Source organism: Eptesicus fuscus, chromosome 5, assembly GCF_027574615.1.
Source record: "Eptesicus fuscus isolate TK198812 chromosome 5, DD_ASM_mEF_20220401, whole genome shotgun sequence".
Taxonomy (NCBI): domain Eukaryota; kingdom Metazoa; phylum Chordata; class Mammalia; order Chiroptera; family Vespertilionidae; genus Eptesicus; species Eptesicus fuscus.
Window position 1 is genome coordinate 10,985,582 of NC_072477.1, and position 21,860 is coordinate 11,007,441.

Here is a 21,860-nt window from a genome sequence, read left to right on the forward strand (position 1 = left end):
CCGTATTCACAGACCGCAGTGGAGGGAGGGGTGTTCAGAGACGGCCGAGGTGCGCTCCTGAAAGCGCCACGGTGCTGTCACGTCTACACTGAGCTCACGTGCCTGAATATTGTACCCGTGACATGCTCATCACGATTGCCATCTTTATCGCTGTTAGAACACAGCTGTAAAAGAATAGCAAGACGTATCTGATGTTCAGAGGACCCGTTGGGAGTGACCTGGAAGCCCCAGCAGCTGGGTTATCAGGGGCTCTGTACCCAGCGAGCTTCAGCCTGTCCTCCTGCTTGCAGTCCCCCCTCCCCTCCCCCCCACAGCTGGTGGTAGACTGAGTCACACTGGGCCAGGGTCTGAGAGACATTCCTGCCTGGACCAGGGGTAGGATTTCTCTTTTCCATCCCTCTTGCTACTTTTTTTATTTGGGGGGGGGGTCTATAAGAGCAGAGTGGGACATTTATTTAAAACACTGCAAATGGTTGTTGGGAACTTCCAACTGTCTGGAGTGACTTCTTTTTAAATTGTTCTTAAATATTTTTAAAATTTAAAAATTCCCCCTGATACCTTTAGACTATACATTACAGGATGTTAGGACAAAAAGGGCTTTAGGAATCACTCACCTGCCAAGTATTTTGTAGTTATAGGATGCCATGGTCATTCATGAGATAATTTTTTATTGTTCTATGTTGGTTCTCTCCCTCCCCCCCCCTCCCCCCCCAGTATCACCCAACTTCTCATGTGACTTCTTTTGACAGAGGAGAATTAAATTGATGACCTGCCTTTTAGATGCTGGGTATGGTGCTAGATGCATTCTGTACATGATCACACTTAAGCCCAGCGTGACGTGGACAAGGTAGTGGGACCTCCAGCATACAGGTGAAGGGACTGCTGGGCAGCTGTGTAGACAAGGGCCATTCAGGTTGGTCCCTTTGTTGCTTGGGAGCCACATGTGGGGATGCATCCTGGGATTCAGGGATACATTCTGGAATTCTCCTTGGGAGAGCCCTGGCGCTGCTTCTGGCCCCTGTCGTGGGCACTGTTGCCTCTTGCCATCTAGAGAGGCCCCGGGAACAGGAGCCTAAGGGAACGAGACTCTGTGGATGGGGTTTGGTAGGGAGGTAAGAGGAGGCGCAGTGGGAACATCTATGGGAGGCTGTGTATTCCCGCAGGGCATGTCCAGGTGGGCGCTGGCGGGTGCCCTGAACGGGGGTGTGGGCATTGCGTGCGCCCGCAGGAGGTGCGTGTGGGAGCGCATGCGTGCGTAGCCTTAACTCCTTGCTGTCTCGCAGAACTCGTCTCTTCCCTCCTCTGTTTTCCTGTGGCCTTTTGGCCAGCTCCTGCAGTCACTTGCAGTTGTTTATTGCTTGTCTTCCTCTGGAGGGTCTGCACCCTAAAAAACAGACCCATCCTTTGTGTCCTGATGGCCTGCCCAGCACCCCATACTCCTTTAGCTCCCTACACGCGTTACTACAGGTGTTGTTAAATGACTTGCTTCAGAGTGGGGCCCAAGGATGTGTGAATGTCTGGGTTCTTGCCTTGTCTGGGGGCTGACTCTGAGTTTTGTGGGAATGGCAGAACCTGGGCCCCTGAGCTCTCAGCCCTGGACCACCCCTCCTCCATCCCCCCATTCCTCCTTCTCTTCCTCTCTTTCTCCTCTTTGCCAGCTTGGGCCTGAGGAGCCAGCTCGCAGCAGAGGAGGAGGCCGCCGCAGGGGTGGGGCAGTCTTGGGAGCAGAAACTAGGCAGAACGGGGTGTGGGGGTGCAGCAGGGCGCCTCTCAGCGACTAGATAGGTATCCACAGGGGAACAAACCTCGGCTGTTTCCAGGAGACTTAGCCTGCCTTCCAGATCCTGGGAAAACCTGTGTCTTGGCCAGAAAGGCAACTGCAAAATCAGCAGCTCTGGGGCCTCCTGTCTACACTCCTACAGGTGTCTTGGTGCTGAGTGACTGGACGTTACTCCGGTTTCCACGTGAGCCCACGGATCCCCGAGGGAACAGAAGAGTGGCCTCAGAGGGCAGCCCTCCCCGCAGGACCCTTCCTTCTCTAAGGCTGCTCCTTCCGCCCGACCCAGCTCTGCCAGCCAACTCTGCCACCCCAGCGTTCTGCTCGAAATTTGTTCTTCTCCCGCCCTGCCCCAGGGCAGCGGGGAGGCCGAGCCTCTCCACTTAGGAAAGGGGTGGCAGGGACCACAGGGCCCTGGGCACCCAGGAGGCCTTGAGGCCAGAAGTGACTCCAAGCACGGCTTCCTCAAAGTCTCTCATCCCTCCTGGCTTCACTCAAGGGACCAGGTGTTGCTTCGTTTTATTTTCATCCTTCCATTTTCACCTCCATCTCAGTGTATCCGTTACAACAAGGAAAGTAGCGTCAGACAATGGAAAACAAAAGTTGTGCGTGGTTCGTGTCCCCCCCCCCCCCCCCCGATGAAATCTGCATCATTTCACAGTGTGACAAGTACTGCTGCTGCAGGGCAGGGGCTGCCTGGCTGGAGCTCAGTGTCCAGGAAAGCTGGCTCTTCCATATTTTTATCGTCACCATAAAGAGAGCAGTATTTGTTGAGCTCCTGACGTGTGTGTGCGAACACCGAGGACAGTATTATCTGATTTAATCCTCACAGCAATCCTACGAAGCAGGTGTCATTATATCCCTCCCCTTTCACCGATGAGGAAACTGAGGCTCAGAGCAGGTAAGTGACTTGCCCCAGGTCGCACGTGTGGAAGCTGTAGGACGGGCCGGGAAGGCTGGACTGTGGCACTGTAAATGCAGTGTATTAAAGCACAGACTTGTCTATTCGTTTATGTTTGTGGCTGCTCCTGTGCTCCAGAGCAGAGCTGCAGAGTCGAGACAGAGACCATGTGGCCCACAGAATCTAAAGTATTTACTCTGACCCTTTAAGAAGAAGTTTACCAACTCCCACTGTAGAGCAGCCAGCTGATGCTAAACCTCTAAAGCCAGACCGCCTCAGACCTCCCCGCAAACCTCCCTCCGTACGTTCTTGAGCTTTCCCTGTAAAGGTGGGCATCACCAAGGGCACAGCGGAGGGGAGAGAGGTGGCGGATGTCCAGCAAGTTCTTGCAAGTTCCTGGATCAGTCATTCTTTCTTATTGTTGTTAATCCTCCCCTGAGGATATTTCTCCATTGGTTTTTTATTTTATTTTTATTTTTTAAGAGAGAGTGGAAGGGAGAGGGAGAGACAGAGAGAAACATCAATGTGAGAGAAACGCATCGATTGGTTGCCTCCACCACATGCCCCGATGGGGAGGGGGGATCTAACCTGCAACCGAGGTACGTGCCCTTGACCAGAATTGAACTTGAGGCCCTTCAGTCTGTGGGCTGACACTCTACCCACTGAGCCAAACTGGCCAGGGCCATCAGTCATTCTTAATACATGAGCGCCTCAAAGCTTACGTGTTCCAATGAGCCCTGAATTTCCCCCTTTCCCAATCTTTGATCTGTTGCGTTGCTCAAACCAAAGACTTCTTTTTTTCTTTTTCTTTACCTGCCACTTTTTCTTTAACTTCTAATCCATCACCAGCTCCCACTGGTTCTCCAGAGCCCACCCTGAAGCGGTCCTCTCTTCTCCATCTCCACTGCTCTGACCCGGCCACCGCGGCTGGACGGAGGCCTCGGCTCCTAACGGCTCCTGTCTTTCCGCTCGCCACCCTCTTTATTTTCTTCACAGAAGCCATTACGGTCTGTCATGGTCTTGCATAGTTTTTTCTTACTTACTCTCCTCCTCCCCCCTCTAGAATCCAGGCTTCAGGAGAGTGGACCCTGTTTGCCCTGTTTGCATTCACCAGTGTATCCCCGTGTTGCCTGGCATACCCCGGGTACCTTATGGGTGAGGGGGTGGAAGGATGAGGTGGTGGGTGGGAGAAACGCCCTCAGGAATGACACATCAGAAACATCAAAAGGGATGGTCTCAAATTTGCCAAGAACATGTGTCCAGCTCCCTGCTCCATTTTGATGTGGGTCCTGCCCCCTTTTTCCCCTTCCCCAAACACAGCCCTGCCCTGCATGGGGTGTCACGTTGAGAGAGCCCTTCATTATTGCTGGACGTGGGCCGTATCCCCCACAAGTGACAAGAAGAAAAAACATGGGAGCCATTGTCCTAGGCCAGTGTTTACCACACTTTTGGAACCCGGATTCCTGGAAGTGTTTGTTACCTCGTGATCCGTATGCACGTGTGTACATGTGTACACACTTACACATTACACAGAATACCACTTGCTCCAGGCATTTCCTAGTCTAGTCTGTTCGGTTCTGTTCTGTTCCATTAAAACAACGCTGGCTGTTAACCCATTACATGGATTTCATGACCCATTCATGTGTCATAGTCCTCAGTTTGTGAACAGTGTTTAAACCCGGTCAGAACTCACAACCTGGTGGAGACCCCGCACGAAGACGATGCCAGGCAAGCCGCCAGGTGCTGCCGTGCAGGTCCATGAGCTGCCAGAGACGGCCCCTGGGTCTGGTGCGCTCAGGAAAAATGGAAGTTACTCTAGAGGTTAGGTCGAGGATTTAATGTAGTTGTTGTTCTTATCTCTCTCTTTTTTAAACCATTTCTCACTAATCAGTTCTACAATATAGGCTCTTCGTGTGTGTGTGTGTGTGTGTGTGTGTGTTCCCTCTTATGTACTGAGGTTTTTATTGCTAACAGGGAGTTGTCTGCTATTCCCCAGGTGCTTTTTAACTAAAAAACAAAGGTTGGCTCCTTCATATCTTTTTACTCATTTCCCCCCTTTTACTCTTTACATTAGTATTTTTCAAACTGTGTGTGTGTGTGTGATATATATATATGTATGTTTGTGTGTATGTGTGTATATATGTGTATATATATATTTAATGTGAAAGTGTATCTATGAATGAACATCTTTCTTCCCTTATAATTTTGAATTCCTTAACATTCAGCGAAACATGACCCACACAGTTATTATGGTAAAAAACACACACCACCCATATTATTTAGATAAGATGCAGATACCTCTGAAAGCTCTTACTCTCAAACATACTGCACAACTGTAATAAAATTACAGCCTTCTCCCCTCCATTAAATGTAATTTCTCCTGACCTAAGAAATGAGCATTCTCTCCTGCACGTTTCCCTCTGAAATGTTTCCAAGTCAACCCTCTTTACAATTTTGAACCCTAACACGAAACCAAGGAGAAGGCTTGTAAATAAGACCCAGTCTTCCAAGCTCTCTGCCCAGCCCTCTCCGCTGTCAGGCCATTGGCGGGACTAACGAGATTGACAGTGTCGCGGGGGGTGTGTCCTGAAGAGGTGCTGCTTTTGTTTATTTTTGGCTCTTTGGAAATTCTGAGATCCTGAAATTAGTGTCTGGTCTGTAAACAGGTTTCCTGGCCCCTCTCACTATAAAATGCAGGACTGACCAAGGTAGGCACCGTTATGATTCAAAGCCCAGGCAGATGGCTGCAGCAAATGAATGAACTGTGACTATGCGCTGACCAAGTCTGCAATTAAACCTCAGCTTGATGATCACTGTGCAAAGATTGGGCCAAAGAAAACTTCCAGCAGCTAGGTTACTGTGAGCCAGAATTGGCTTCCTGAGCAAGGGAGAAAGTGCAGCAGAGGAGACATGGAGTGAGGGGTGCATAGAAGGCTGATGGAATAATTGGGGGTGGGGGGGCGGGGAGGCGCCAGATCTGAAAGAGTAGGAAAGCTCCTCAAAGTGAATTTGTTAAACTGCACCCATGAGTAGACTGTTACCTTCTCCTGCCACCAGCTTGCTGGAGGCCCTGCCCACTGCCGCTGGCAGTATTTGGTGCTGCTTCCATGATGGACGGTTTTGGGGGACTCGGATGTGATGTAATGAAGGCATTGCACAGCCACCTCTGCTCTCTTCCTTCTGTCAGAAAGGAGATGTTCATGACGTCGTCACCATTTATTGGGACCTGCAGGTGCTGCCCTGTTCTAGGTGTTTCACAAGCCATCGCTGGCCTCCACCAGTCTCTCGGGCCTTTATTTTGCCAACGAGGAAGCCAAGACTTTCTGTGGGACCCTGGCTTGCCCAGGGCCACACAGGGAATGTTGAGCTCCAGAATTTCTGTTTTTATCTGCCCGCTTCTTGCACTTCGGTCAGTTACCTTGTGAAACGTTATTCCCACCCCAGCCCGCCCCCATCCTGTGGTCTTCCCCTTTAGTTTGTGAATAGGGCAGTAGTATAGTAAACAAGCTACTTAGGCCAGGATTAGGAGGAACCGCATTCTTGGCCTATTATTTCCCTGGGAGGGTCCATAGTCCTTCCTTGCTTGGTCATGTTTCTTCCCTGTAAGATTAACGGCCTAACCCCGAAAGCCACCTTGATGAAAACAAAAGCCACTAGGTTCCCAGGGCTCAGATCTTCTCTCTGCAGAAATGGTTGGGCTGCATGTGAGCCCGGGCCCTCCAGGTAGCTGGTTTGTAGGGTCTTGTGTTCAAGTGGATCAGAAAGGCAGGTCCTACTGGGTCTTGGATGCGGTCAGGGCAGGACCCCACTGCACAGGAGTTGCTGGCTCTTGGGGCTTTTGTGCTTTGTTTGACATTATCCAGATTCGGTAGTTACGGTCTACTCTGCCCCCTCCCCTTCCTCTCCACCCCTTAGCTTTTCGCTTTCTTCTAAAAAGTGAGTTGAGTGCGTCTTTTCCAAAGAAAAGAACAGAGGGTCCACGGTAGATCATTTGGTGGCCTAACTGCTTTACCCATAAAGTCTCCTCAGTTCCCTGTACTCAAGCATGTCAGACCCGTGACTGGCGGGCCGCATGCCGTGAGTTTGACATGCGTGCTCTGGGCTTGGAAATGGACACAGGAAAGAAAAGGCCACAAAGGGATGTTGCGTTTTCCCAAGTTGAAATCTTTAAACAGTGGGGTAATTAAACTGGGAACTTTGGTCTGAGGGACCTGTGTTTGGGGTCAGGGCTGTGCCAGGGAGCGTGTGACTGGGGTGAGGGGGGCTCCCGCCTCTGACCTTGGCCTTGAGCAGTTCTCTGTCCTCAGCGCCAGCAAGAGTTAATTGCAGTTCCCCTGCTTGCTGATGGTGCTGCTAGAAAAGAATTCTAATGCATTCTGTGAATAAGTTGGTAAGTAAATGATTTGGTGAACTGACTGAAATACACGTATTTTTAAGCTTCTTTAAAGATTTTCAGACTCACTTATTTTCCTAAGAGATTTTCTTGGGCTCCCCTACCCACTCCCCAGTAATAGTTAAGCAGTTTTCTTGTTTGCTCTCTAAATCTTCCTGGAGTACAATAGTTCTGAAATTAAGAGAGTCCGTTGGCTGGAAACATGGGGTGGGCATGGGTTTATGTAATTTGACTTCTTTTCTCTCCAAATCAGTAAATATTTACAAATGACCTTATCAAACAGCCCGGGTACATTTGGTCACTTGAAAGCAGTCGGAGCAGCGACTGCCCATCGGCCAGCTGCCAGTCCCATGGGCTTTTTTTTTTTTTTTAAATAAAACGCCGTCCACAGACCAAAAGCCTCCCACAGAAAGTGGGCCTCAGCAAGTCTTTCTCAGTCCATGGAAACAGTTTTATAAAATTTGCATTTTAACGTGGGACTTCTAAAGACAACCCCGTTAGGCCTGGAGCAGAGCGCTGGGAACAGAGGAATCAGAAGATAAGTGCAGGCTGGCTTAGGTCTACCGCAGCCCCAGTTCTTCTGTTTCTCGGGGGAGAATTACAGAATTCCACTTCAAGCTTAAATGTCATACTTTTGCGAGTTAGTAGGAAAAAGAAGCAGATTACTTTCCTGGGTTTGCAAAGTAGTACCAGTGTAACGGGGTTTAAAAAACAACAATTCTTGTTTTTCTAAGGCGGAGATGAAGTGGAGAGGGTAGGGTACCTTAGCCCATGTTTTCTTTCACTGTTTCAAATCTGACATTTAAAACTCACTTTTAGAAGGGAATACATGTTCTTCAAAGTTGACACTGAAAAATAGTAAAGGAATCTAAGTGTTTTTGGCCGTTGGGATATGAACATGACAGTATTCTTGCCTCAGCCTCACCTGGTAATAACATGTTCATTCTGTCTGTCAGGCTTCACACGAGTTAAACTGAAGCGCAGGTTCTGGTTTCTGTTGTCCGAGCATAATATTACGGGATTTGCGGCTGGCAAACAGTTGACAAATAAGTGAGAGGCTTTCAAAAAAAAATAAGTGACTAATAGTAGCTATATATCTACTTCATGCAAAATAGTATTTTCTGTACTAATCACTGTTGTATTTTCATTTTCTTTGCAGAGTATTGGGAAAGGGTCATTGTGGTGCATAGACCCGGAGTATAGACAAAATCTAATTCAGGCTTTGAAAAAGACACCGTATCACCCACACCCTCACGTGTTCAATACACCTCCTGCCTCTCCTCAGGCATATCAAAGGTAAGCAATTCACATTGACTTTTTTTTTTTTTTTTTTTGTCTACACAAGTTGCCTTATATTGGCAGAGACCGGCGCTGAGACTAACTTAATAGATTGCACGCTTTTTAAAATAGGTAAATGAGAAAGAAAGGAAGTCTTATTAGAGGGACCTCCGCTGTTGTGTTTCTTGCAAACCTTACCGCTTTTGCTGCTTTGGCGGAACGGGTTTTCCGAAGGCTTCAGGGCGGGAGAGAGACTGCCTTCCAGGGTAGAAACGTGTACCAGGAGAAGCTGACAGCTCTGACTTCTCAGCGTGCCACAGTTTGTTGGAATAAAAGTACAGAATGAGCCGCGTAAGGGGTCTGTCTCCTGTCCTCCGACCCGGAGTGCCGACTGTGTCCACTGCAGGACTCACCCCGCTGTTGTCGTTCTGGTCGCCGTGTGGACAGGCTCCCGAGTGACCATTTTGTTGTGGTTACTTGGTGTTTGCCTCTTCAAAGCCAAGCGCAGAGAACCATGGAGACTTCTGTGCCCCTTCACATGCCCACTTGTGTTGTGGCAAGGAGGTCCCCGGTGCCATCTTTGCAAAGATATAAGTGGAGGGGAGGATGTGCAGCTTGCTACTTTTCAAACATGTGTTATTTGTGTTAGATTGTGTTTTTTTTAAGCCACATAGAACAGAACCAACTTTTAAAATGGATTTTTATCTTACATAGTGCTTGGCTTTGAAATGGAGCCCTCAATCCTACAAAAAGAATAATTTACTTATTTTTATTCTCACCCGAGGATATTTTCCCATTGATACTTAGAGAGAGTGGAAGAGAGAGGGAAAGACAGAGAGAAGCATCGATGTGAGAGAAACACACCGATTGGCTGCCTTCCGCATTAGCCCTGACCAGGGCCCGGGCCGAGGAGGAGCCTTGACCGGAATCGAACCCGGGACCCTTCAGTCCACAGGCTGACACTCTATCCACTGAGCCAAACCAGCTAGGGTAAAAGAATAATTTTTAATGTCCAGTAATGTTTCTGTTGTGACCACCCAGTGAAGAGCAATTGTCCTTGGACTGCAGGTTTATGTCAATGAGAAATGGTGTGACTTCATAGATTTCAGCAGTTTTGTGGTCCACGGCTCTGCAGATCCTTTCTCTAGCCTCGTGCTCTGCAGAAAGGAACAGAGTGATGCTCGGAAACGGCGTTAATGAAGTTCCTGCGCATCTCAGTTGAGAGCATTCCATCACAGGGGTAGACAATCAGTCTTCAGCAAGAGACGGGGAGGAACAGCTGGGCTCTCTGAGAAGACTGCTGTATGTCTGCCTTTGCTAGGCGATTAGCGTGATGGTAGCCATAGCAACCAGAGCGTCTCCATAGTAACGCGTAGCCGAGACAGGTGCAGTTGCATCACAAGGCTGTTTGTTGCCTGGCAAAAGGACAGGCCATTAGTACTTAGATATACGCTGTTGCCTTAGAAACAAATAACCTAACATAGCAACTACAGTAGGTTTGAAAGATTTGGGAGGGGAAGAAATGGTTGTAGCAGCTTTTGTCTATGTTCATAAAAATCAGTGGAAGCAGACTTGATTGGAAATGACAACTTGAGGTCACAGAGCTGTCGGAGATGGAATGGGATTTTCCAGAGCAACCCAGCCAACGCTGTAGAGACGTCCAGAAGGACAGAGCCATCCAGAAGGACAGAGCCATATGCCCGGTTCTCTTCTGGTGGCTGTAGCCACTCCTGAAATCTGGAAGGGAACTAGGATCAGAGTGGAGAATTGCCGACAGACAGGGTGGGTGAGGGAGGAGATGACACCAGTGATGGGACTATTTCCCAGATTCTCTTGTTCCTTTGTCATTCTACTCCCCCTACCCTCCAGCCCCCGCAGAATACTCCTTCCTTTATTCCCCACCTTGGACCTCGGAAGTATTTCACATCCTGCTGCTGCTGGGGGAAGTTAAGAACATTAAGTATTATTCACTGGGTCATATCGTTGGTTCATTTAGACCAGTGTTTTGTTGCCAAGCATGACCCAAGGGAAGCGTGGTAATTATTTAATAATTTGAAGGATTATAGCAGAGCTCTGGGGGTTGCAGGAGGGATGCACACACTCAGGCGAGGCTTCCCGAGCTGGCCGGAGCGTAATGACTTCATTAGATTTTTAACGTAGGCATAAAAATGCAGACGAACCAGAGCTTGGGTAATGAAAATGATTTCCAAACAATTACTCCAGATCCTGTACTGCCACCACCAGTGCCTTGTCCCCCGGTTGACTGAGGAAAGAAAAAATTCCCATATTGACACACCGGGTGCTTGGATTTCACCTCCATGAAGGTCCCTGGATGTGGTGTGAGGTGACAGATCAGATTCTAGCCGGCCTCTTCCATGTCTTAACTCTGTAAGAGCAAGTCACTTTCTCTTTCCTGGGGACGGGAAGCCTTTTGTCGGAGAGCTGAGGGTACTAAATACTAGATGACTGTCCGATATTTGTATGGCTTCTAACGATGTGGTATTCAGCTCCACTCTAAGCCTCGGGCCACTTGTTGACGTGACTGAGGGAAGATGGAAATGGGGCAGAGTGAGTCATTAAACAAGGCCCAGAAATGCCAACCTGACATGACACGGCTGGGTCTCCTGTGTCCGCTGCGTGCAGGCTTGCTGTGCAGGGCACCTGGGAAACGCTCAGCTTTCACGGAGCTGGTACTTAGCATGTTGAAGATGGTGATTACGCTAGATGGGTGGTTATTGCTTGTACTCGCAGGTGTGCTTGGCAGGGAGCGCTCTGAGCCGCGCTGCAGGTGGCCGAACATTCTGCAGGGAAAAGGAGGGATCTGAAAACGCTGCCCCCACACTCTGTTCATGCCCGACGCGCGTGCCCTGATCGCCAGTGTACTCTTAGGTGTTGGTTAGGACGTTCCTGCTGCTTTTGATACCACGTTTATGAATTGTTTTTCGTGGGAATGCAGAGTTCAATGACATTAGCTCCTTATTAGTTTACAAAGGCTGCCATGGCAAAGCAACAGCTGAGTAACAACAGGAATTCATTTTCTTTCCCTCCTGGAGGCTAGAAGGTCAAGATCAAGGTGTCAGCGGGGTTGACTCCTTCTGAGGGCTGTCACCTGGCTCTCACCGCACATCTGCTGTTCTGCTGGCATTTTTTGACATTCGTTGGCCCGAAGAAGCATCGCCTGGATTTCACATGGTGCTCTGCTGGTGTGCTGTCGGCGCCCAAATCCCCACCTTTTATAAGGACACTCTTCGTATTGAACGAGGGGCCCACCCTACCCCAGTATGGCCTCATTTTAGTAATTACATCTGCAATGACTCTGTTTCAAATCAGGTCACATCCTCAGGTGCTGGTGGCCAGAACTTGAACATGAATTGGGGGAGATGGGACGCAATTCAAACCATAACGGCCCTTTTTTTAAACAAGGCATTTTTTGCTGATAAAAAACATGGAGGAGAAGAAAGTAATGAAATGTTCAAAAACAAAAGGATGGGGCATGTCGGAGGGATACCGGAGCCAACCTGAAATTGCTCCCAATGGCCAGAACTGGGACAAGAAAACAAATAACATAGCAATGGGCCGTTACCCAAAATCCTCCTGTATAATAAAAGGCTAATATGCAACGTGTCCACTCGGGAGTTCGACCGGGAGACCGGGAGTTTGATCGCTCGCTATGATGTGCGCTGCTGTAGATAAATGACTGAATGAATGGCGGTAGAGACAAATTTCCCCTACAGAAAAACGTCAGATGAGCTAGTAGGCACTCCTCCATTCCAGGAGTTAGAGCTTAACCTTTACAGTATTAGATCAACGCCCTGTAAATAGCAGATATCCCATACCAATCTTCATGGCAACAGATTGCTTTAAAAAGTTACCTACCGTATTTTCCGGCGTATAAGACGACTGGGCGTATAAGATTTTCCTGGGTTAAAAAGTCGTCTTAGACGCTGGAAAATACAGTAGTCCAATATATCTAATCCATTATATCTAATCCCATCAATATAGTCCAATATACCGTATTTTCCGGCGTCTAAAACAACTTTTTAACCCAGGAAAATCTTATACGCCCAGTCGTCTTATACGCGGGAAAGTACGTATGTGCATCGTATGTGATGCCTTTTCTGGTAGAGGCACCGATCCAAAATCAGTTTATTGAAAAAGCACTTTAATTATCTCTCGGCACAGGTGGTAACAGGTTTTACAGATTAATCAAACAGCAGGGTTTGTTGTTTCCTGGATGGTCAGTTTTCAGAGAAGGAAAATTTAATGAAATCCATCTAATTTGGGAGACGGCTCAGCATCTCAGAAGCCTCTGGTCTGTGTGATGGGTAGGCCACGATTGGGCTCTAGATGAACATAAGCCCTGATTGAGGACCGCCCCCCTCCCCCCCTTGAACCTTCCATTTGTTGTTTCAATATCTCCCCCCTAATAACAACAGACGATTTTATAGTTTGTGTAAAGTATAGTGGCCTGACATGTACGAAGTTAGAGAAATCCAGAAGACTGTTATTTGATCATCTAAATCTAAAAATTTACTTCTTGGATGACTTCAAAGTTTGCCCAATCAAAACATTTCAAGAAAGTTTCGGTTGCTCTCATTTTTATTTATTTATTTTTTGGTAAAGAAATTTTGAACATTTAAACTTATCATTTAGCTCTTTATGCCTTTCTTTGCTTCTTCTGAGCAATTTCATGGGCCGCAAAAATAAAGAAGGAAATAAGTAAGTAAATACCACCTCTCCAAAGATTCGGCCTTTCAGATATTGAGGGCCTTCATGGAAAGGGCTGATTTTAGTGCTGACTCAGCAAAAGATTCTATTTTATCCTGCTTGCTTTCCTGTTCATGTGCCGTGAGTTTATTCTTTAACACATTAAGCGCCCAGTCAGTCATCGGTGACTGACACTATACTTTCCTTCCAGAAGACAAAACAGTGTTAAAACTCTTTCAGTGCCTGTGTAATACCACTAAGAAGGTAGAAATTGTAGAGTGGTCAGTATACAGTTGAATTCATGGCATCATCAGATTCCTCAGCGGGTAACTAAGCTTTGGCCCAAGGAGTGAACTGATAATGGCGATGGGGGGTGGGGGACGGGCATTGGGAGGAGGTAGGGAAGGTGGGGTGTGTGGGGAGCTCATCCTTTTAGACAATTAGACGATTAGAAAGTCCTCAGAATGTTAAGCTTGTTAATCCCCTCACTAAAATGCTGAATTTGCACACAGCAAGGAATCCGTTGCTTGGGTAACATCCAGTAATTTTTTATTTTACCTTTTAAGACATCTGTCATTTCAGTTATTCAAAGTGGCGTGCATTTAATAGTTGCCAGAAAAACTGCAAAGCCACAAGAAAGTCGGTGTTCAGTTGTGTTGAAGGAGTTAGATTGTTGTATCATTGCAAGTTTTCATTCAGTCAAGCATAAAGGACTGTGAGGATTTAGGCTAGTTGCTTCATTATTACACTACTTATATTTACTTGTAAACAACAGATTTGATTGAAACTATAAATAGTTTTTTAAATGAGTCTCATGTTGAATACACTTACTTGTGTACGTTTAATTAAAAAGGGCGAGGCAGCCCTGGCAGGATGCTTGGTGGTTGGAGTGTCATCCTGAACACCAAAAGTTGCAGGTTCGATTCCCAGTCAGAGCACATACCTAGTTTGCGGGGTTCTATCCTCTGTCAGGGAAGGTATGGGAGGCAATCGATCAATATTTCTCTCTCTCTCCCTTCCTCTTTCTCAAAAATCAATAAAACATATCCTCAGGTGAGTATTTAAAATAAATAATTAATTAATTAATTAATTAAAAATGGTGAGGTATTAGGTATTTTTGAATGAGTATGCTTAAGCTGCTAGAATAATTGTGCTTCAAATAATTTTTTAAAGAATGTTAACTTTAAAAAAATCATATGAAGCTGCATTACACTCAATATGGAGAGGGAAGCGCTAAATTAATGTGGTAAAATGGATGTGGGATTGAATGCCAAGATTTTCTAATAAGTACTTGCAAATATAAACTTAATTTTGTTAAAAAATTGGAGGAGACAGATAATAGAAAAGGCTTAAAATTGTTAGAGGGGTGTCACTCATATAACAAACCATGCTCATTTACAGTGTGAGCTTTAAAAACCCATTAGTTGGCTATAATTTTATTTGCATTTTAAATTATACTAGAGGTCCGATGCATGAAAATTCGTGCAAGAGTAGGCCTTCCTTCCCCTAGCTGCCGTCACCGGCTTCCCTCCAGCACCGGGACCTGGGCTGCTGGCACTGGCTTTCCTCCAGCCCCCTGGACCCAGGCTGGCTTCCCTCTGGCCCTGGCTTTGTCAGGAAGGACGTCTGGAATGACGTCTGGTCTAATTAGCATATTACCCCTTTTTTTATTATAGATTATCTGTTGACTTCCATTATATTTTCTGAGTTGGTCTCAGAATAGTTTTGATCTCAGCATTTTGCCTTCAGTGTGCTGTCCATTGTACATTCCATTCTCATTTAATCCTATTTTATTTAAGTGGAAAAACTGTCCCTGCTATCTTTGAGCACTTATGTACTGTGTATATCATAGGAATACTGTGCCCAGTCATCCAAGTTTATTCTGTTTTCATACTCACTTTGGAAGTTGAATGTTTAAACAGCTGGGCTGATTTTATCTATTTTGCTCAGGTGCTGAGTAAAACTCATGGCTGAGAGAGCCACGTGGAGTGACCTTCTCATCCTCTGAACTGTAGGGGCTCCCGGTTTGTACTCTAATAGCAGAAGTATTAGGTTCTCTTCAGATTTACTACCTGTGAGTTTCTGTTGCTGGCTACTGAGATGATGGATAACAAAGAGGGTCGGTGTCCCTGGTTTTCCTGGTTAGAAAGTTGAAGTGTCGATGGATCAGTAGGAGTCTGGGGTCTTTGCCAATTTTGTCTCCTGTTTAGTTGGTTCTCCAAATAGCCAGCAAAGGACCCGGCAGATTCCTGATCAGAGCCTCTTAGATATTGTTAGAGGCAGGAAGTGTCTGCTAGGTGGGGCTGACCTGCATTCTTCCCAGAGGTGGGGGGTAGGAGGTGGGAGGGGGATTGATCTCCATGTTAGAAATGTGAAAGAACTGTCAAAAATGCACCAAATCAACCATGTGCAGCGTGAACACAGCAGGGCAGTGTGTTGTTTTGCAGTGGTGTAAAAGAGGCAAATTTTTCATCTCAACAGAACATAAAAACCTATCACTGCTGTGTCTGAGCTTCTTGTTACACTAAATGGGTCTGGATTTATAGCTTGGGGGGAGGGAGTGTAAGAAATCGAGGTGTAATATAATTAGATTGGACAGTGGAATCCATCCTTCATAGAAGATTTGAGGGAGAAAGAATGGGGGAAGGATTAGTTTACTCAGCAGTGAATACGATTGGCCAAAAGGCAGTCTTAGGTAATATTAATAAATGATGTGTATTTGAACAAGTTGATAGGGTGACCAGTAATTCCCACTTTAGTGAGGATCAGACCTCACCAGGAAGCTTCCGTCCAGATGGGAGGAGCACTTTGAGATAATAAAGGAAGCGGTCAGCTGGCTAGGGGGTTGGTGTGTTACTACCGAGGAGCTGGGAATGTGTAACTTGGAGAACAACAGAAGATCAGCATGCCAGCCATCAGCTAGGAGGGGTTTAGGTCTAATGGGTAGACATTATTGAAGGAAAGATTGGGTCTTTTTTATTTTTTACGTTTTTTAAAGTTGATTTTAGAGAGAGGGGAAGGGAGAGGGATAGAGAGAAACATTGATGAGAGAGAAACATCAATCAGCTGCCTTCTGCAGGCCTCCTACTTGGGATGGAGCCCAAAACCAGGTATGTGCCCTGACCAGGAATCGAACCCCTGACCTCTTGGTTCATGGGTCAACGCTCAACCACTGAGCCACACTGGCCGGGCGAAATATTGGGTCTTCAAGAAAGATCTCTCTAGGAGAATGGCCTCAAGAACTGTGCCAGGCACCTAACAGGAGCTGGGTACCCATGGGGATGCTGGTCAAAGCTGGACAACCAGCTGCCAGGATCCTTCAAAGAGATTTCATTTTTGCAGGGAGAATTTCAGGTTAATCCCTTCCCAGCTCTTGAGTGTTTTAAGTCTGTTGAGTTGCAAGGGCAGTAGAATGATGGGATAACGCTCCCTACACGGTGTTTGTCATTCTCTCAGCACACACTGTGTAGGCTGGAGACAAACATTAAGGAAAATATGCGTGGTTTTGTTACTCAGAAATGAAAGGTCAGGTTCTTTTCTTGAAATTGCTAAGTCCAGATTTCAAGACCGAGATGGGACTGATTTAGTTACTCTCCGCTCTGGTGTCATCCAGCTTTTTGATTCATGCCCTGCAATTACCTCCCTTGTTTTAGTGACACTTCTTTGCATTTCCTCCGAGTGAGTAAAATTATCGCTGCAGTGGTTTGCCAAGCAGAAGATCATTTCCAAAAGCTGTCCATCAAACCATCTAGACCTTCCCCCTATTGTTTACCCACTGAATTAGCGAGAGCAACTCCCCCTCCTCTGTGTAAATCTCCGTGGGAGAGCCGAACTGGTGTCCTTGCTCTGTGGAACCACATGTTTCTGGCCAGAGTCTTTGATCACATTCTTAACCTTTTGTTGTTTTTTTGCATGAGGTCCGTGTGGCATTATTTGTTTAAACCATCTTTGAGATCCTGCCATATATGTGAAACTTGCAGAAAGCGTGTGAGAATCTTCAAATTCCACATTAATTGCGAACTTCTGATTCTTGAGTCATCTGGAGAAAGCACCCATAAGCCATCGAGACACATTTTTTTAATCTTTATTTTTTTAGTTTGAGTTGCTTAATCACAATAGAGTCCAAGTTGAGACATGTTCACTGTGTGTTTATCTACTTTTAAATGGAAAATTTCGGTCAAAGTCTGTTTACTAGCTTGCTTAATCCACCCATATCTCTAACAGACTTAGTACCCCTCACCCAACACACACACACACACACACACACACACACACTCCCCATCTGGTTTGACAAAAATAAAAGTGAATGGGAAAAAAACACACTCAGAGGAAAAGACTGAAAGAACTTTCGCAGCTTTCTCTATCCCCTTCCTTTTCCCTCTCCCACTCCTCCTCCTCCTCCTCCTTCTCCTCCACAACCTCCCCCTCTTCTCTCCCTCTTCCCTCTGCAACTGGGGCTTCTGAGTGAAATAATTTATTTTTAAACAAGAAGAAGAGCAGAGTTTCTTAGGATTCTTCTGAGTTAAAAATGAGCACACCCCTTTTTTGCTTATAGAGAAATTGAGGTGCATAGAGTTATCCTCCTTACCCCTTTAAACTTTTCCTGCACGGGCGCCCCCTGCAGGTGGGTGTTCTGGCCCTGTGGTGAGTTCCTCAGGCCCCCCGGGCCCCTGTCCAGCCTTAGTCCACCTGCACTCGCTGTGGAGTGGACCCAGCTGGGCAGAAGGATACGCACAGCAGCTGTGAAGTCCTCAGGAGGAAGGGGCAAATCTGGGGAAACAGTGAGGATGCGGAAAAATAAACAAGATCTGAAGCTCCAAGCTCTCAGAGTGTGGCCCTGGCTTCCCCAGCTCTCCCCAGCCTCCCTGTCGGTCAGGTCCTGCCCTTCTGTGGGCCTAACGTCGCCCAGGGGCTCTATCCTGTACCGTCTCCGAGGGACTTGGTTGACCTTTGTATATATGGGTTTGCATTATAAGCTATCTTTTTACACTTTATATTATGTAGTTTCGATGAGATTTAAGATCGGTGAAAGCCAGGACTGAGGTCTCGGCCCCTGTGCTTTACACCAGAGGCCGCCAACTGGTGGTCCGCGGATCACTGGTGGTCCGTGAGGTCCGAAAGGTTGGCGACCACTGCTTTAAACAGAACCTGCATACAGGTGATATTTATCCATGATTCCTCTTAGAAAGCACAGCACAGGTTAAGAAAATAGTGCAAAAACACATTTCCTTCTACTTGCTCAGGAATGCCAGAGTAATTGGCTACCCCCCTCCCTTCACTGTCCCAAGACAAGGGCCGGTGGAGGGGAGGGAGACGCTCTGCGCTCTGAAGGGACCTGAGTGATTTTGCCGTGTTGGTGCTTCTGGCCTTGCGGCTCCTTCCCCATCCGCCTGCCGAGGCCCTGCGGTACCTCTGGGCATCACACATTTGGACGGGGTCATCCCTGAAGCCCCAGAGACCCATCACGCTACTCTGGGTGGAAAAGTTATAAATTCCAGGCTGTTGATTCCAAGGCGCCAGATATGGTCAGAGGACTAAACGTTCTGCCGCTGCCGTAGGAAATGCAAATGTGCTTAAGGTGGTGCCGGCCCGGCCCGCTCCGCTTTGTCTCGCTCGCTCGCTCTTCCTTTGAAAAGAAGCCTCCCTCTGCTCCTTCCTGAAGAGAAGCCTCCTCTATCCACTCCCTGCGCCGCGGAGCCCTTGAACGGTAAGGCCCGCTCTCCCTGCCCTGATGGTAATGGGAAAAGTTTTCACCGCGGGCCGGCCACACAGCCGACTGTGCTCCTTCTCCGGCAGATACATAATCCGTGTTTAAATCTCTTGGCAGTCACTCATTAGCGCCCCCCCCCCTTCTTTCCTTTGAGGCGAACAAAGCCCATCTCCTCCCTGCTCTACATCTTGCTGCTTTCTCACTCTCCCTCTTCCAAATCCCACCGTCGCCCTTTCATCCCTGAAGAAGGAAGTCACCCAGTGCTACCCTTCCCTACCTGCTAAAAGGAGATCTCGATTCTTTGTACGTTAAAATCTGTGTGCAGAGCTCACAAGCAGGCGGTGCCCAGGCCCCGGGCTCTGCACAAAGTATTCTGGCGGTAATGCCGAGGCCCGGCCAGCTGAGGACCCCTCGCTCAGCGGCTCCTCCCCCCAGCTCTGTAAGGGGCTGTGCTTGAGAAAGGAAGGATGGGACATAGGGTGACTCCCGTGGAATTTTATTCTGATTAAAGCCCTTTGAAGTTCTCTCTTTCTGACACCACCTCCTCCTACCTCACCTCTCAGATGTGGCATGGTCTGTCATCAGGATGGTTGAAGTCACAGTTACAGGAAAACCAACCTGTATTTCTGTGAAATAACTCTTTGATGCAGAGTCAAGCAAAAATCCATTTTTACCCAATATTCTAGACTTCTAAGAAATAAACTACGAGTGTAAGCTCTTTAGCACTGTAGGGTTGTAAAGAACTGTGAATTTAGTTTCCCCTGCTTTGGACCCTAAACCATGCTGGTTATGGGGTGGGAGGCAGAAAGCCAAGCATTTATTGAACACTTACTTTGTGCTAGGCTTGGTTTAACAGACATTGTATAGGCAGTGGTTTAATTCTTAGAAGAGTCTGATGAGACTGATTTTAGCGCTATTTTACATCTGAGAGAACTGAGGCTAAGAGAGGCCGTCACGTGCCTGCGATGGCAGATCACGTGGCTCGAAAATGGCTAAGCTGGGACCTGAGCCAGATGGTCTCACTATTCTGACTCCAGAAACTGAGCTCTTCCCACCGTAATTTGGCACCTTGTGGTCACTGTCTTCTATGGAAATATTTATTCTCGGGTAGCCAATAGCTGAAGAGGTGAGCGTGGAGAAGGAAGAATGGCTTCTCACTTTTTAAAAGGCAGGTTTTGTAGCGTAATGAGGATGGCACTAATGGAGGTGAGACCATTTAGGAGGGCTCCACAATAGATCAAGTCGGTGGAGATGAAGGTCTGAAACTGGGGATGGAGCGGAGGGAACCAAGACAATTGGAGGGAGATCTGGGGACTTGGTGGGGGCGGGGTGCAGAGGAAGCTGAGGGGGTCTGACTTGTGAGGATAGAGGAAGGCACTGTGAGGGAAATGACTAAGGAGCATGCCGTGTGTGTGTGTGTTTACGCACAAAGAAGGCTCACTTCTGTTTTAGACAAAATAGAAAAGTAAATATGGAGTGGGGAGAATCATATTTTCTCAAACTTGTGATTTGAGTTTTATGATTTTGGAGATTATTTATACTGACTGTTTAATAAGAAAAACAAATTCAAAGTTTGTAGTATTAAAGAGCTTGCCTTGTCCATGAATTTCACTCTTAAAGTTAATGAGGATTTTGGTGGTTTTTTGTGTTTGTTTGTTTGTTTGTTTGTTTCTCGGCCTGCTTGAACACACTGTCATTCTTGGGAATCTGTGGTCATATTTCAACATACTTTCTCATCATTTCTATATGTAGTTTTTATTTATTTGTTAATATGTCTTCAGGAAAAACTGACAAGGGCTTTACCAACTTTTGAAGCTTGAGTGTGCTTTGTGGCCATTGTTAAAGTAACATATTTTGTTTACATTCTTTTAAAAAAAACTTTCTAACCATAGGCAGAAAACTTCAATATGTACACACTCAGTAAGTATTTGTGACTTAAAAAATGAATAAACGTAATTAGCATCCTTTATTTGACGTTGAAGTCACAAAATGGATTAAAGACACAAATGTTTGTTAAGGAATAAGCCATGAAGAGTCCAGAAAATGCCTAATTCTGGTTGACCTGAGTGTATAAAAATTCAGCTCTTAATCGCTATTGAAATGGTGCTCCGAAATTGCATATTTGCTCTGGTGACACTTAGGTCGGAGGAAATGGTTGCACCACTGGCCACTTTGGCTTGTATGTGCCCTGTTGGATGGACCGCTTGGGTGGCAAAATGCAACTCGTGAGGATGTTTGCTGTCATCTATAAAGGTATAGGAATGATTACTAACTTTGAGAGAATCAACTGAAATTGGTATGCTAGACCATTGAACTATTTTGCAATTAGTCTTGGAAAATTTGCTTTTAACAGTCTCTAGATCAGCATTAAGGAGACAATGGGTGGGGTATCGGAATCACTTTGAGGAGCTTTTAACAACTATAAAGGATGTTGACGGGGGAAGAGGCTGTGTCTTTTGGGGATATTTCCCATTCAAGTTGCTGTGAACCTAGAATCTTTTGTTTTCTTTTAAATTTTTATTAGTTTTAAATTTTTTATATATAGTCATATATATGTATTTATCATAGATATAGTCAGATATAGTGTTTAAATCACTGCATCAGCTGAGCCACAGCCATGACGGTGGGGGTGGAGGGGGGGGTATTTGCTCCTCTCTGTAGCGTTGAGAATTACTGTCCTATAGCACAGAATGTTGGAGCCGAAAAGAGCCTACAGTCACCCTGTGTAGTGTTCCCCAGATGGGTGCTACAGTGAGCAGTTTCCAGAGATGTTAAGACTGCTTGTGAGTATGCGTGAAGTTTTCCATGGTCAGTAAGTTTTGTGATATGCAGCTCATTAACTTTTTTGTAGTGAGCTAATGCAGATGTTTCCCATACTTTATGAAAGACACCTTTGGCGGGGGGTTGCGGGGGAGACACTTAATGTATTCAAAGGAAGACCAATTTGGGAGAAAGTAATCCTATATAATAAAAGTCTAAAATGCTAAGTGTCCGGTCATCCATTAGGCTGTTGAACCAATCAAAGCGTAATATGCTAATGATATGCTAAGGACGCTCAGCTGCTCACTGTGACGTGCACTGACCACCAGGGGGC

The 21,860-nt window shown here is 46.6% G+C and overlaps 1 protein-coding gene across 7 annotated transcripts in view; it reads left to right on the forward strand.

The window, feature by feature from the left end:
* The window catches only part of FOXN3 (forkhead box N3), a 361,268-nt gene that overhangs the window by 185,133 nt on the left and 154,275 nt on the right, over positions 1 to 21,860 (forward strand). For 6 of the 7 annotated variants that reach the window (XR_008556053.1, XM_028155882.2, XM_008148413.3 and 3 more), the window contains one exon: positions 8,231 to 8,367. The exons of the other annotated variant lie outside the window; for it this stretch is intronic. Coding sequence is in view for 5 of the 6 variants with exons in the window: in XM_028155882.2 (XP_028011683.2) it covers positions 8,231 to 8,367 (137 nt within the window). In the remaining variant the exon portion in view is untranslated. The remainder of the gene's footprint in view (positions 1 to 8,230; positions 8,368 to 21,860) is intronic. 7 annotated transcript variants of the gene reach the window in all.